This window comes from Eretmochelys imbricata, chromosome 11 (genome assembly GCF_965152235.1).
Source record: "Eretmochelys imbricata isolate rEreImb1 chromosome 11, rEreImb1.hap1, whole genome shotgun sequence".
In the NCBI taxonomy this organism is placed as follows: Eukaryota; Metazoa; Chordata; order Testudines; family Cheloniidae; genus Eretmochelys; species Eretmochelys imbricata.
The window spans coordinates 64,881,302-64,897,219 of record NC_135582.1 but is presented as its reverse complement, the minus strand read 5'-3'; the positions used below and the strand labels follow the sequence as shown (position 1 = coordinate 64,897,219).

Sequence of the window (15,918 nt, the reverse complement as noted above, 5' to 3'; positions counted from 1 at the left end):
TGATAGAGTGTTCTCCTGGTCAGCAAAAAGACTATATTTAGTTGCTGATCACCATTAAAATGTTGATCAGCCAGCAAGAATCAACCTTTCTTTGGGAAGATAACTAAGATACTACAAATGTAGAGACATAGAATCATAGAATATCAGGGTTGGAAGGGACCTCAGGAGGTCATCTAGTCCAACCCCCTGCTCAAAGCAGGGCCAATCCCCAGTTTTTGCCCCAGATCCCTAAATGGCCCCCTCAAGGATTGAACTCATAACCCTGGGTTTAGCAGGCCAATGCTCAAACCACTGAGCTATCCCTCCCCCCATGATTAAAATGGATTAAAAAAAATAAATCAAGATTTCCTGCTTGCTGATGTAAACAGAAATTAAAATTGGTGATTTAAATCAATCCACCCTGCTCAGGTCCCTGAAGCCCCTCCTTCGCCCCATCCAAAGAGGCACTAAGTACAAAATGTGTTTTGCTTAAGACCGTTTTTCAGCATGACTTCTCTTTAGGGCCTTATGCCCTCTACTTACAGCCTGCCCATATCTAAAGCTGTATTTGCCCCATTTATATTAGCACGGTATACCCTCACTGTCTCATCTAACTGTGCTTCTCAGGTGCTTAAGACACTGTTTACAACCCCCTACTCAAATCACATGCGAGAATGTTGTGGTCTCATACTGAATATTGTCGTACCCATCTAAGGCAGCATGTTCATGCTCTTCCACAATATGTGAGGTTCCTGGGACTTGGGAGTATTTTTTTTAAAAACTCTGTTTAATGGTGTGGAGATGGAGTGGTTTGAAGTACAGGATTAGAGATCAGGAGATCTGCATTCTACTTTACCTCTTCTACTGATTTACTAGGGTAAGGGACCATCGACAAGGCACTCCACTCTCCATGCTTCTATTCCACCACCACCACCACCACCTTCACCGCCTCAAAAAAGGATTATAGTTCTACAGAAGAGTATTGTGACATTTAAAAAAAACCCCACACTCTCAAGCAGGAAGATAGCATAAAAACTTAAAGTATTCTTTAATGCTCAGTCTTCATTATACTCAATAGCAGAAAAAGCTTTAGTGAGTTTGTTCAGAGGTTGTTTGGGGAAAAACCTAGTTTCCTATCAGTTTACAAATCAAGGGTATGTCTACACTGTAATTAGACTGCAGCTGACATGGACTCACGGGGCTCAGGATAAGGGGTTGTTTAATTGTGGCGCAGAAATCCAGGCTCAGCCTGCAGCCTAAGTTCTGGGACCCTCCCGCTTTGCATGGTCCTAGAGCCTGGGCTTCAGTCCAAGCTCAAATGTCTACACTGCAGATAGACAGCCCCTGAACCTGAGCTTGAGTCAGCTGACATGGGCCAGCTGCATGTTTTTAATTGCCAGTGGGAGCTGCAGGGGAGTTGATGTTCCTCAAACAGATGTGAAGAAAGGCAGGGGGCACTAGAGGAGTACCATGTCATGTAGCCTGTTGATTTGGAGGAAGAAGGCAACAGTGAATGGGCCATATTTGTCAATGACAGCAGAACTGTTTCATTTATCAAAATGTATATAGGACCATAAAAAAAGGCAGATCCAGTCAGAATAGTACACAGTTTGGCAGCATGATAGTTTAAAGAAGTGTAAGTTTACAGAGAAATAAGACACTAGCCTTCTTCTGTACACTAGTAAGCTCCGAATTTGCATGATCCTTTGCAGAAAGAGATGTGGTTTTCAGTGGATAACTCATTGAAGCTGTCTGCCCAATGGGCAGCAACTTTAAAAACATTTATACTTAGATCATTCCAAACAGATAGACAATGTCAGATGCATCTACCAATAGTACCCTTCTGCCCCCATTACTATGTACAACAACAATTGCAGTTTTGGCTACCTCACTTTAGGAAAGGTACGAAGAATGTAAATCTTTCTGTACCTCTAACTGGGTTTGTTTGAAATTTATCACAATGTGAGAAATTGAAAAGAATAATAATAAAAAAAAGCTATTTAATCTACTAAGATTTAGAGACAAAGTATGCCTGTCTAATTCACAGTAGTCCACCAGAGTCAAAAGGACTACTTGTGTAAGTAAGACCAGAAGAATTTGGCCCTTAGAGCAAGACTCAGCTAAGGACATTAAAAATTATGAAGCATCTAAGGAGAACCAATGAGTCCTTTTATACTGGGGTGGGCAAACCAGGTCAGTCAGGGCAAATCAGGGTGGGCAAACCAGGACTTTGAATCCAGCCTGCGGGACTGCCACCCCAATGGCGCCACTCCCAGAAGCGGCCGGCACCACATCCCTTTGGCCCCTGTGGGAGAGGGGGCAGAAGGCTCCGCACGCTGCTCTCATCTGCAGGCACCACCCCCTGCAGCTCCCATTGGCTGGGAACAGGGAACCATGGCCAGTGGGAGCTTCGGGGGAGGTACTGGCAGGTGAGGGTAGCGCGTGGAGCCTCTGCCCTCCCTCCCCCAGGGGCCGCAGGGACATGGTGCCGGCCACTTCTGGGGTGGCGCAGGGCCAGGTAAGGCAGGGATCCTGTCTTAGCCCCGCTGCTCGCTGCTGCCATCCCGGAGCCAGCACCCCGAACCCTTCCTGCACTCTGCACCCCCTCCTGTACCCTAACCCCCTGCCCTGAGCCCCCTGATGCACCCTGCCCCTTCCTGCACACTGTACCCCCCCACACACCCCAACCCTTTGCCCCAGCCCTATATTCATGGCCCTGCATGCAATTTCCCCACCCAGATGTGGCCCTGTGGCCAAAAAGTTTGCCCACCCCTGTTTTATACCCTAACATGGAAACAAGTGAAACCAAAACTTAAAGTGCAGTGAATTTAGAGCCAAGGAAAAAGTGGCACTTCTTTGCATGATGTATGTACAATCAACCAATGAAATTCACTGTCTATAGAAAACAATCCTTGAATCAAATATGTCTGAGATACTAAATATGGATAGACAGTAACGGCTCCGGAACATTGTGTAGTTGTGCCAGCCAATAACACTATATGATAATCACATCCCATCCTTCAGGGCATGAGCTGATTGCCTGCAGAGATCCAAAAATATTAAGCCCCCTCCCCCCGCCCCCCAGCATGATATAATTGCATAGGTGCATTATTGGCATGGAGAGAGGCTTATCTTTCTTTTCCAAGAGTAAGAGACTGACTAGAGGAATCAGTAGCTTGATTCAACAGATCAGGTCCTATATTCTTCTTTTCTCAACTTCTCATAGTTAAGTCTCACGTTTGGAAATTTCCTATCATAAACTACATAAGGACATTAATTCACAACTGCAGGATGCAGCTGAAGAAACAAGTGTTTTTTTAGTGTGCTGAGAGGTGGCCATAAGCATGAAGGCTACAAATCCTTTGTAATGCCAAATTCATTTGCTGGAGTAGGTTGCCTGAATGTCTGCAGGAGAGATATTCTACCAATAAATACAGACACAATATCAATGTGTTGCTGAATTATTCTCAGAAGCATGAAACCTCTTCAGCCATCCATGTTACAAATATAGACAACTGTAAGTACTTGGATACACACATAGAAGGACAAATGCTGAGTGAGCTTGCATCAGCATTGTTGGGGCTTACACAACAGGATGACTGTTGGACCTGTACTTGGTGGGATACGCATGTAGGTAGGAGAACTCACATAGGTAGGAGTCTGCCTACCTATGTGGGCATACATAGGTGAGTTTCTATAATGGACCACAGAGGTGGAAGCGCAGGTGTGTTAGGGCATGACTAGGGAAAATTCATGAGACCCCAAATTGGTGAAGGAGTGCAGTGCAGCCAGCTGTAATTTTTCCAACACATATCCAGCTAGGTATTGCTACTGACAATGGCTTGGTGCTTAGGAATCCAGACCTGCCATATTAGCATATATTACCCAACTCCCCCACCTCCATCCACCCACACCAAGCACTTCCTTTGACTACTTTTTCAGTGGTCCTTTTTCAGTATTTGAAAATAAAACATTGCAGAATTCACAGCAAGATAAGAAGAAAAAATGGTTCTAAATCTTCCAAGTGATATGTGGCACACATACTCAGGGTTGCTCCAGTTCTCCGTCTTGTAAGGAGGAGTCAGAGAATGCGGTAAAGACTTTAAAAAAATCATACTCTAGTCTCTCAATTTGTGTCAGGATTGCTATTTCAACTCTTAAAAAAAAAATTACATCCAAATTTGACAATTGACTTAGTTTAATACATAGGAAGCTCAACTGCAGTGCACAATAACTGTTCAAGGAATCATGAAGTGTCCTAGACACATCTAATTTGACCTTGTCAAATAATTTTCTTAGCGAATCAGCTCTCTCAGAAGTCAAGCTCTTTAAAGACACAGCTGGTAATATACAGATAATGGTAACTATTTTATAATAGTTTCTGTATTTGACTGTACTGTTAAAATATTGTGTTCTCTATTTTCTGATTTGTTCAGTTTCATTAGTAGTTTGCATATGGTATGGGACTACAGAAATACAAGTTAAGGCCTTATTCCTGAAAATATTTATGCATATATTTCTTATACATATTCATATTTCCATTAATGTAACTGGGATTAATTATATGCACAAAGTTAAGCACATAAGTGATTGCAGGATGAGGGCCCAAGATATTGTTGCCCCCACCCAAATATTTTACTATGGTCTTTGAACATGACAAATTTCTCAACTAATATGCTTTTAAGTGCATTTTGGGCTGCATGTCTGGTTTGACTTCTTTGCATAGGTATTTGGAACATTTTTCCATCTCTGGGGTAACTACTGATGTAAATGGATTTACACAAGAGATTATTTGGCCCTTTGAGTTCAATCTTTTATCAAGTTTCCATATTTAGCCAATGCTGCATAAAACTAGTAAACTACGATGAGTTTAAGACAAAAAACATACCACGCAGGAAGCTTCATACTGTTTTCCCAGTTTGGGCCTCAAAAATGCACTAAAAATCCAACAAACAGCAAAAACAAGAGTTAGCTTTCATAACAGTAGTTATAGATATGCATATTAAGCACGTTCTTTATTGAGTCATTTTTAATTAAATTATTTTGTCAGTGTGACAAGGTTACTTAAGTGGCTAGATAAGCCCATGTAACAAACAGGAATGAAGCCATGAGAAATTCAGATACCTGTTGAAAGCACTGTACAGAATGTTATTACCTTTTCCATAAACAGAAGGTTTTCACAAATACCATGCAAATACCAATATAAAAGCAAGACATTTTAAAAATATGATTTTCTTCCATTAAAGGTAAATAGAATTCAGCCATTTTAACTCATCAGAACGAAGCCTAGTAGTCACATTTACCATTTATCAAAGTAGTTAGGAGAATAAGAATATATTAAGTATTACTGAAGCTATGAGTTGAATAGCTTTAGTTTGCTAGTAGATTGTGTTAATGATCTTTTCCACTCTGTTTCTTTCCCTCTAATTATTAATACACAGCTATCTGAATGGCTTGGAGGCCTCCATTTCCTCACAAGTTTTAGCTAGAAAACTCACCCACCCCACAACAAGTAGTTAGACTTGAGGACGTCAGTGACCCAGCCAGAGGTTAAAGGTCTGTTACAGGAGTGGGTTGTGGGGGGCTGCAATGTGCAGGAGCTCAGGCCTTGAAGTTTGAGGCTATTTAGGACCTCATAATACAGTGTTTGCTCAAACTCAGCCATCCCTTGGAAGTTTGCCTTAGCAGTCTACCACTGGATAAACAACAACACCCCCCCCCCCAAGAGACCCTACAAAAACAAACATCACACTAACAGGTTGACAGTCAGAGGGTTTGGGGTGGTTTTTTTTTGGGGGGGTGGGGTAGAAATACTGATCGCATAAAGATAGCCCAGATTTTGAAGTGGGGGGAACCCCACCCCCCCAATATTCATCCAGCCCTCCCCTCCTCAGGCAGTCCGGGGCTGACCCGGGAGCCAGCTCAACTAGGGGCGCCCGGACTTGGGCAGAGCGCCAGTCACGTCCAGCCCGCGGGCAGCGCGGCCGCCGGCCCGTCAGCCCTGCCGGCGGGGGCAACGCGGCGGGGGCCCCCGAGGCCCGCCAAGCGGGACAGGGGGCCGGCGCCGGGTACCCCGCCCCGCCCGGCTCCGCTCGCACCTGGTTTGCCGCCACAGGAAGGTCTGGATGGGCAGAGGGACGCCGCGGCCGCCCTCCTGCTCCGGGCCCTCGGAGCTTTTCCTCTTCACCATGGCGGCGGCGGCGGCGGCCCGCCCCGAGCCAGCCCGGGGCGCCCGCGGCTGCTTCCCCGCGCCGCGCAAGATGGCTGCAGCAGGCTGGGAGGCGGCGGGGCGGGGGCTGGGTGAGAGCGAGCGAGCGGCGGTGTCCGCCTCCTCCCGGCCTTCAGCACCTCCCTCCTCGGACAGCGACCAGCGCCAGCCCCCGGCAGGGGAGCGCCGGGCGCCAGCCCTTGAGCCCCCAGGGCAGGCCGCGCTCTCCTACCGCGCCCGGGCTGCCACCGCCGCCGCCGCCAGCCCCCGCCCCGGCCCTCAGCCGCGGCTGGGCCAAGCACCACCTGTGGCGAGTGCAACCCCAGCCCGTCCTTCCCGAGCAGCGTCCCGCTCTCCCCACAGGAGGCCCGGGGGGGGGGGGTGTCTCTGCCCCTGCGAGTAATAACCGTCTGCAGCCCCCTCAAGGGCGCCTGCTGGGTAACTACCCAAAAAGAGGTGCAGGAGAGGGGTCCTCCCCCTGCGGGACATCAAGAGGTGTGTGGGAGTTCCCTCGTTACAGGGCGAGAAGAGACGGGGGGGGGACGGACCTCACCACTTTGTGTGGCAGCAGGGGATGAAAAAGGGTGGCCCCTGTTCCAGAGAGGCTGGTACCTTGGGTTGTTTACAGGGCAGGAGAAGGAGGGGAGCGACTCAGGTACCTGTTCCTTTATGAGGGTGCTTTGAGGCAGGGGTTCTCACAAAACGTTTCTTGGTGGCCTCTGATTGCGGCCACCAACTCTTGCTGGTGGCCGCTTGGACAAGTTTTTCTAAAACACTCAGGTTTCAACCTTTGGAACAAAAAATAAATATGCCTGTTGCCATGTCCAAATCATTGTAATTTATTTATGTACAGTTGTCTCTACTCTTTACTGGACCTAAACAGAATACAAAAAATAAGGTGCTTTGCATGTTTTTGTCATTGTTGTTTGTGCGGTTGTTCCCCCCCCCACTTTTCCTTTGGACCTGTCAGCTAGTAAGTCTGTTTCTGTGAAAAGTGATATTAACAAACACACAGATATCACTTTTCACAGCAGAGGAGCTAGCTAGAAGGCAGTGAAAAGTGATATTAACAAACATCACTTTTCACAACAGCCTGACCCAGCCCTGGCAAGCCAGGAGACAAATTAAGTTCTGGATGGGGAGGTGGGCAGGGAGACAGTGGGGGCTGGTGTTGGTGAAGGGACAGGAGAAGCAGCGGGGGCCCGGGTGCGGTGGTGAGCTTGGGACCCCAGACCAAAATGCGACAGCAAGGGGATGGAGCCTGCTGCTGCATGGCTTAAGTCTGCTACCCACCACCCCAGGGCAGAAGTCTGAGCCCCACCACGCCTGACAGGGTGGAGAACTCTGGTTGCTACTTGTACTTGATATGAAGGAGCCATACATGTGTGTGCCAGCTGTATAATGCCAGCACTTCAGCCTGTGCTGCCTCATTAACTGCCCCACTTGTTCCATGTAGATGCCAAATGTGATAAAGGAAAGATTTAGCCTTGTGGGACTTTGCAGGCAAGGCCATCGAAGGTAGAGAACAGTTGCCCGTAACATAGCGTTGTTTAGACCCAAACCATTCATTCATGCATCTTCTTAGAGATGGGACTGCAGAAATGTGGTGACCAACAGTACCAAATGCCAGACATCCAGCAGGAGGTCTATGATTTTATACCCTGGCCTTTGGGCAGGAGGGTGTCATGCACCATGCCACAACCCTTTTCTAACAGAGGAATCCAGGAGACTGGCTGCTGAAGCATGTTCTGGGACCTTCTAAGTTTAGTTACAGTGGGCAGCAGCTTGCAAGGACTCCAGCAAAGAATTATTGTTTCTTTAGTTTTGGTAAGGCTACTCCATGTTTTAATGTGGATGGTAGATTTCCCTCAGAAGAAGATGGTCTCTGCGTCAGGGATCAGGTATTCTCTAGCAACCCAGGCAAGACAGGGGCAGAGAAACAGGTAGCAGCCCTGTTTGCTATGAGAGTTTCCATGACTCTAACTTGTCGAAGTGGGGTCAGCTTCTTGAAATCCACACCACCCTTGTTGTTCTTAGCTTGTTATTTTCTGATGTGTGGAGAGGCCTCCGGGAAGAGTCTAACTTACAGTAAGAGATGCCAGGTTCTAGGGCTGCATGGGATGCTTTCATGAAATAATGTGTGTTCTGCAATATTTCTGTGCAGTGTCTTTTTGCTACCTCTGCTGCAGTGGCTAACGAGGCACCCTGGATCCTTCATTGCAATGGTACTAGTTTTGTAAAAAAAAAAAAAAAAAAAAAAAAGACTCTTATGGCGAAGTCTATCCATATCTGCTACTTCAGAGCATTTCAGGAGGCTAAATGTATAAAGAAAGTCAAAGCCAACAATCGAAAGGTGCTCTAGAAGTGAAAGGTAATATAGGCTACAGTTTTCAAACCTGGGGGACTGAAATAAAAATGGCCTGATTTTCAGAGAAGCCTAGAGCTCACAACTCCCAGGCTGGGTACATCAAGTAAAGAGGCTACAAGCTACCTGCAGGATCATGACAAGTTCAGGCTTGTGATAAACAATACAAGTAGCTTATGCTCTATGACCTACATAAGGTGCCCTGCCCCCTAGATGTCAGAGATTGCCAATAGTTTTGATAAGATTTAAGCCTGGTGTAGTCCTTGCATTGGCTGACCTTACTGAAGAGCCAAGTTGATCTGTGACCAAGAGGGAGTTTTAAAAAAAATACTTGTTTTTATTAATCCCAGGCATGCCTCAGTTTTCCTCTGTACATTGCATTGCTAACATGTAGGTGCAAAAGGGTTAACGTTGTTCTTGGAACAGTGCAGGAGGGGTGTGTACGCGCATGCTTGCTATCTGGAAGGAATTAACAGGATCATTGAAGAACTGTTTCAAACCAAACAGAGGGTCCAGAATGACAGACATCCCAATGACTGAGCAATCAACAGGAAACCCCAGCAGAGTAGGACTCGGGAACTAAGCAGGAGAACAAGGTGTCAGGCAACCAGAAGGGTGGCTCTTTTGGAGGGCCTCAGGAGCCTTGACCTAGGGGGAGACAAAAAGGAGGAACAGGTAGGGAGAACCAGAGATGGAGCTAGCCAAGCTGTGATGAACTCCTAGTGGCACTTGTTTGACCAGAGTGAACTATAGCTTAACTTCTGCCCCTCTGTGCTAACCTAGGGACTCAGATGCCAGGTGACTAATAAATGGTTACCTTGTTTTGTAAAGGCTGCCTATGTTGATGTAAAGAGGGGCACAGTAAACAAACACCTCCTACAGAAGGATTTGGATTTGCTGCAGGGAGCCATGGGGACAGATAGGGGGAAAGCCCAGGCTTCGAGTCCCCTGGCCTCTGTGGGTGCTAGCACACTAAAGCGGTCACTCCCCAGAGACTGGCGACAGCATGGGGCAGACTAGACCTTGTGATGGGATCAACCACATTCTTTGAGGCTCAGGAGGATATAAGCATATGTGGATGCCATTTTGAGTGGCTAGCCAGTCTTACCATTGAGATTAGGACTAAAATAGCCACTAGTGCCAAAATACAAGGGGGAATCAGGTTTGAGACCTCTGTATTCCCTGATAATTAAATGGACCAACCCATCCTGCCCATCCTCTGTGACTATTTTACAGTCTTTTCCTTTCTAAAGAAGTCACTGACAATAGGACCCTGAATTCATAACTTGATCATTTTGAGCAGATTACTTCCAGTCCCCACAAGAGCATAGACCAGGGCAGGGATTGGCAACCTTTGGGGGCTGCGGGAAGTGGCGCGGGCCGAGGGATGTGCTGGCCGCCCTTCCTGCATCCCCCATTGGCCTGGGACAGTGAACTGTGGCCAGTGGGAGCCACGATCAGTCGAACCTGCAGATGCAGCAGGTAAATAAACCAGCCCGGCCAGCCAGGGTCTTACCCTGGCAGGCCATGTGCCAAAGGTTGCCAATCTCTGGACTAGGGGAAAGAGCAGTACAGAATGCTCAGAGAATTTTAACAGAAAGATCCCACATTAGGTCTGCTAACAGTCACCAGCCATAGACAATGCCACCAGCCTTATACAAATCTTTGTCATAAGTGGCCCTCCTTAAAGGATGCAAGACTGAAAGCTGGCAAATTGAGTTCATCATCTTTGACTGTTAGAATGAAATCCAAGTCTTACTCAAACTTAAACCAGGATAACTAGCCCTGCTAAAAGGGGAAGACAATCCCTGGTTTAGTGAGAGTTCACTTCCTATTTCAGGTCTACTCTGACCACCAAGAAAGACTTTTACCCCAGCTGTTGTCACTATGAGATTCTTTTCATGAGATTCTATATTGTTTTGAATGATAAAGGTTCCAAGAACAGACCCAAAAAAGTGGGATGTTGGTCATGTGACCTTGCTGCCTTAGGGAAGGGAGAGACTCCTACTTTTGAACCCTTCTCGACAAGACTATCAGATGCTAGAGGTATAGTCCAATTGAAATGGATAAAACTCTTTAGGATCAGAAGATGAATAGACCTGGATGAATGATGAGGCCAGTGGAGACTCTGGAACTGTAATTTGCTACAAATGTTAGTTTTCATTTAGAATAATTAAAAAAAAAAAAAGATGGAGGATGACAATAAGTGTACTGTTTCTTTAAAAGTGTGACAGCAAGCCAGGAAGGATAGGGCTGTGGAAGTTTCTAGGGAGAACCTTTTAGGGACAATATTATGTTCCTGGTTTAGTGATGGCAATGCTTTGCATTGTCACATGGCAGCACTCAAGATGACAATATAGAATAATTGTAATGGACATCCTCAAGGAGGTGATGCAGGCAGAGCCTATCACCAACAAGTCTTTCCACCGCCCAAGCCAGATTCAACAGTGGGATGGAGAACTGGGACAACCTGGCTGATCTCAACGGTCTTATGCCCTGCCAAGATAAGATATGCTCTTGCCAGTGGGAAAGATGTCTTTTAAAGTATATAAACCCAATATCAGGTAGGCTAACTGATATAAGAGACTGGATGAATTCCCCGGACAAGCTACAGTATTTAAAGAGACTAGGGTTTCTTTTTTTTTAAAAACAAACAAACAAACAAACCACACAACTAGATGTAAAAGCAAGTAGAACAGTTTGAAAAGTCTGAATGAAAGGGTTAATTGTGCAGTTTATGCTCCAAATATGCCAACTTTGACACTTTGGCCAGATACTCAGCTGGTGTAAGCCGTGCCGGTGTGGTCTTCAGTGGACCTGTGCCAATTATACCAGCTGAGTATCTGGCTCTTTACCTGTGCAAACTGGTAAAGTTTCTACTACATACTTGCCATTTTAAGTACTGGGAATCTCAAACTAGTGGAAGAAATCTGAAGTGTCATCATAAATAGAGGATTTTAAAACATGGAGATTCCCATCTGCTGGTGCAAAAGGAACAGTGAGGAAGAAGAGTTTCAGAAGGACAAGGATCTCAGATCTAGGTGAAGATTCTCTGGTCTGGCCAAGCTGTAATTAGCACAAGACTAAGGAAGAGAGGCAAGGCTGGCTTTATGCTTTTTATGTGGTTCCCAAATTCTGGAGTAGCTGCAGGCCAATTTGGTCCCTGCTGCAATTTACAGCAGCCTCTGCTCTGCAGGGGTTCCCTAGCTGGGGAACTGGCAACTAACAAGAGAGAATCAGACCGCAAGTTAGGAACACATTTTCTATTAACCTTTATCCTTCTTGTAAAAGATAATCAAAACCACAGATTATCTGCTCACAGCTGGGGCTGTCATTCACACTAACAGCCACCATTTGGGTGTACTTACATACTAACAAGATGGTGCCCCAGTAAGAAATGCCTCAGACCCACCCCAGCTTTCCTTGACAGCCAAATAGAGGTCAGTGATTAAATATCTAGGAAAAAAAAATCTCTGTATTAAGGGGATAGGTTGTTTCCTTTATATCCCAGGGCGTCTCTCTGGTGCTGTTTTGCCGCTTAGACATGCAGGAATCAAATCAGAACAAAGCGACATGCAGTTGCTATGATACCTACTTGTGTTTTATGGCAGTCAGAGTAAATAGGATCAACCTGAATAATTTGTTTGAGCACAAGATAGACACCGATATGCAACAGGCCTATAGAATAGGAGACAAGTAAATGAGTTACATGGGGTGTCACAGCATAATACACTGAGGAGTCTAATAGGGCAACCTCTGCAGTTTATTAAAAAGAGAATAGTGACCTGTTGGCTTGTGATGCTATTTGGGGTCAGGAAGGAATTTTCCTCTAGGGCAGATTGGCAGAGGCCCTGGGGTTTTTTCACCTTCCTCTGCAGTGCGGGGCACGGGTCACTTGCTGGAGGATTCTCTGCACCTTGAAGTCTTTAAACCCGGATTTGAGGACTTCAATAGCTCAGATGTAAGTTAGGTGTTTGCTTCAGGAGGGGGTGGGTGAGATTCGGTGGCCTGCGTTGTGCAGGACGTCAGATTAGACCATCATAATGGTCCCTTCTGACCTTAAAGTCTATGAGTCTAAATATCTTGTGACTTTTGCTTGGTATAACTGAATAGCATGGGCCTCAAGACATGCAGTAGCCCCCACACTTAGGCCCATATTTTCAAGAGACCTCAATGCTACATTTTCAAGTGCTCAGAACCCACAATTAGGTCCAGATTTTCAAGGAGTGCTGAGCTCTTTTGAAAGTCTCACCATTTATTTTGGGCCCTAAATGAGAAGCAAGCTCTTCTGAAGACTGGACGCTTTGCATAGGGAACACCTATGTAATGCCACAGATACTGAGGTAATTATTCCCCACATAGGGCCCAAAACCAGTTCTGGTTTCTTGTCATGATTCAAGATAGCCAGAAGAGGTTGGGGTAACAGCAAGAGATCACAACTGGAACCTGATTCAACTAGATTATGAAGGGCATGTTGAGCCACCTGCCCCCACTACACAGCTGAAGTAACAGGATTGGCTTAGGGACTCTTAAGGAGTGCTCTGGGGTGGGAAAAAAATGCCCTTTTCCAATATGGTGGCTTAAGACAGAACAGAAGCCCACCTACTCCACTGCATTTACTATATATCATGGGCAGTATTAATCTGTTATTTGTAGCCTAGTAGCACATCCCCCAAAAGTAAGGCCCTCACTGCAATTTGCGCTGTTCAAATATATAGTTAGAAGCAGTGCCAGACAGATAAAGGAGGGGAAGGAAAATGAGGCAATGCAACATCCTTAAGATCACACAGCTGGATAGGAGGACAACCAAGGCCCCCAGAGTCCCAGTCCAGTGCCCTAACCACTAGACCACACTTCCTCTTGTAGTGTTTTACAGTAGCAACAGGGGCCTGGTCTATACTTGGGGTGGGGAGGGAAAACAAAATTTAAGTTACGCAACTTCAGGTACGTGAATAACATAGCTGAAGTTGATGTACTTAGATCTACTTACCGCAGTGTCTTCACTGTGGTAAGTCGACAGCTGACACACTCCCATCAACTCCACCTCTCGCCCTGGTGGAGTACAGGAGAGCACTCGGCAGTTGAATTATCATGTCTAGACTAGACACTATAAATTGACCCCCATTGGATCAATTGCTGCCCGTCGATCTAGCAGGTAATGTAGACAAGCCTTGGGACTCTGCATGTCCACCATAAATCCTTTCCAGACATAAGGGACTACACCTGTCTCGCTATACAATATAAAATGCATTATCTATTCCCTTGGTTCTTCCTCAAGGCCACCAGCTTCCTCACCCCACACTGCTGCTGCAAGCAGCACCATGCAGCCAAGCTCTGCATTGTGCCAGGGCAGGAGTTGGGGGCGGAGGGGAAGAGAGACATGTTCTCTGCTGCTCAGTTGTCTGGCATAGCAGTGGTGTCATTCCATTTAGGGCCTTCTATGCAAGTGTGTCCTGGTCCAAAAAGGTTGAGAACCACTGGCTTAAGGTATATCACATACCATGTACTATTAAAAATAAGATATGAAGCCAGCAAGAGAAGGCGGGATTGCTAATTGAAGTACCTAGCTAATCACTGCTCCTCACCTGACAGTGCCAAGACAAATCTCTCCAGCTGCACTCAGGGATTGCTTTAGCTGTACCTGCTTAAAGAAGATTTTTTTGCCTCATCCACTGTCTTTTTTCTCAGTGCTGACTCCTTCACTGAGGATGTTTCCCCACAGCTGAAGCATGCTACTAGCATTAGCTCTTCCTTTCAGTAGATGATTAATAGCACCAACTTCCTTGTGCAGGGCAGTTCAGAGTAGCTTGGTTACATTTTATTTCTGAACCTTGCAGTATTATGCCATGTGGGCTGTAACCCATTCCCATCCAAGGGAAGTTCTAGTGCGTAAGTGTTCGACTGCCCACTTTAATTCCTTTATATCTACCATGCAGAAGCATGGCTTCAGGCATCCACGGCTGTGTCTACAGTGGGATGTTTTTGATAGAATTTTACTGTTGCTATCCCCAGTCAGAGCACTAGTATAGACAGGGCTCCATGCAGGAACAGAGGTCATAAGCGCCATATCATCTAATCCTGCTCTGAGCAGGCCTACATGGCACAGATAAGCAGCTTAACCACCATCAGAGGGGTTTAGAAGACAATGTAGACTAGAACTTTCTAGAAAGACTAGTCTTGCAGAATTTGCTTTCTTTTCTATGGGGACGATATGCTCAGCTTGAAGTTGTTGCTGCATCAGGCTGATTCTCTCCCCCCCGGCTTAAGTTTCCTTAAGATCACCAAGCAACTCAGGCAAGCATTGGTCTCTAAATATCTATTGATTAAATAAGCTCTAAAAAAGGGAGTTTGAACTTCAGTGATGTAGCTCACTCAGTGTAGTGAGAAGAGGATTTAGGAATTACTTAGAACACCCCCCCCAACTCTATAACCATCTGGCCAATTGCAGTCAAAAGGAAAATAAGACACTGCTTTTTAGTCTGAGGCATTCAAAAGTGATTTTAAGCTTTATAGGGCACGGTTTAATGAGGGACTAGAGTACTCTATCCAATTTTGGTCTCTATTTTAATGCAGAAACCAGGAGTGCTTTGGAGCCACAATAAAGTAGGATCAGCAAGGAGATGCCCATGTTAAAGGGCATTAGTTATAAAGCAAAGCTAAAGCAGCTGAGTTTTTTCTTAGTAGGAGATAGAGGACTTCAGGGTGCAGGTAAGAAGGTTTGATAAAGTGCTGCAAAATAAACTTCAATACAAATCTAAGTAGTAGACGAGGCACCTTTCCCCCTTAGGAAGTTAGAGCTGAGCAGGAATAATAGCAAAAATATTTCATAGCAAATCAACTACATGGCTCTCTCAAGGCCTGGATCCTGCAGGCCTCTTTCATGCCTCACTGAGGTGAAACTCTCACTGTTATCACTTTAAGCCCTGCAGGATATGGCCCCACATTAGGCCACCCAGGCAAATGGCTGAAATGGAACAAGGAGGTCCCTTTTCACAATGACCAGAGCAGCTGCTGGAGATAGTGACATAGCAGGGAAGTGGGCAGGGGCCATGCCATGCCAAGAAAGCACAGACCAGTGGGCTCTGGTAGCCTGCATGTGTCTAGTAATTCCTAATGCAGGTCCATGCTTCCTGGTTAAACATGTTCACACCCAGCAACGGAAGTGAGCAAAATAGATCACCAGCATCTTTGTTCCCCTGCCCTCATCCATAGCAAGCACACAGAGACCAAGGTGTTCACAGAACAAGTGGGGCTCTCCTCTACATAGCTGCTTCAGTCAAACAGGGGTGGGGGTAGGTAGAAAGAGGTGTGGCTTCCCTCTCCCCCAGCTGCCGCTGAGTAGTTGTTGAACAAGGTCTGTGGCCCC

General features: G+C 46.1%; 1 protein-coding gene across 3 annotated transcripts in view; it reads right to left on the bottom strand.

Annotated features, from left to right (window-relative positions):
• The window catches only part of UNC80 (unc-80 subunit of NALCN channel complex), a 187,411-nt gene extending 181,242 nt beyond the window's left edge, over positions 1 to 6,169 (bottom strand). For all 3 annotated transcript variants that reach the window (XM_077829945.1, XM_077829944.1, XM_077829946.1), the window contains exons 1-2: positions 6,078 to 6,169; positions 4,868 to 4,916 (exon numbers count right to left, since the gene is read on the bottom strand). In XM_077829945.1, the coding sequence (XP_077686071.1) occupies positions 4,868 to 4,916; positions 6,078 to 6,169 (141 nt within the window). The remainder of the gene's footprint in view (positions 1 to 4,867; positions 4,917 to 6,077) is intronic.
• Between the last annotated feature and the right edge of the window lie 9,749 nt (positions 6,170 to 15,918).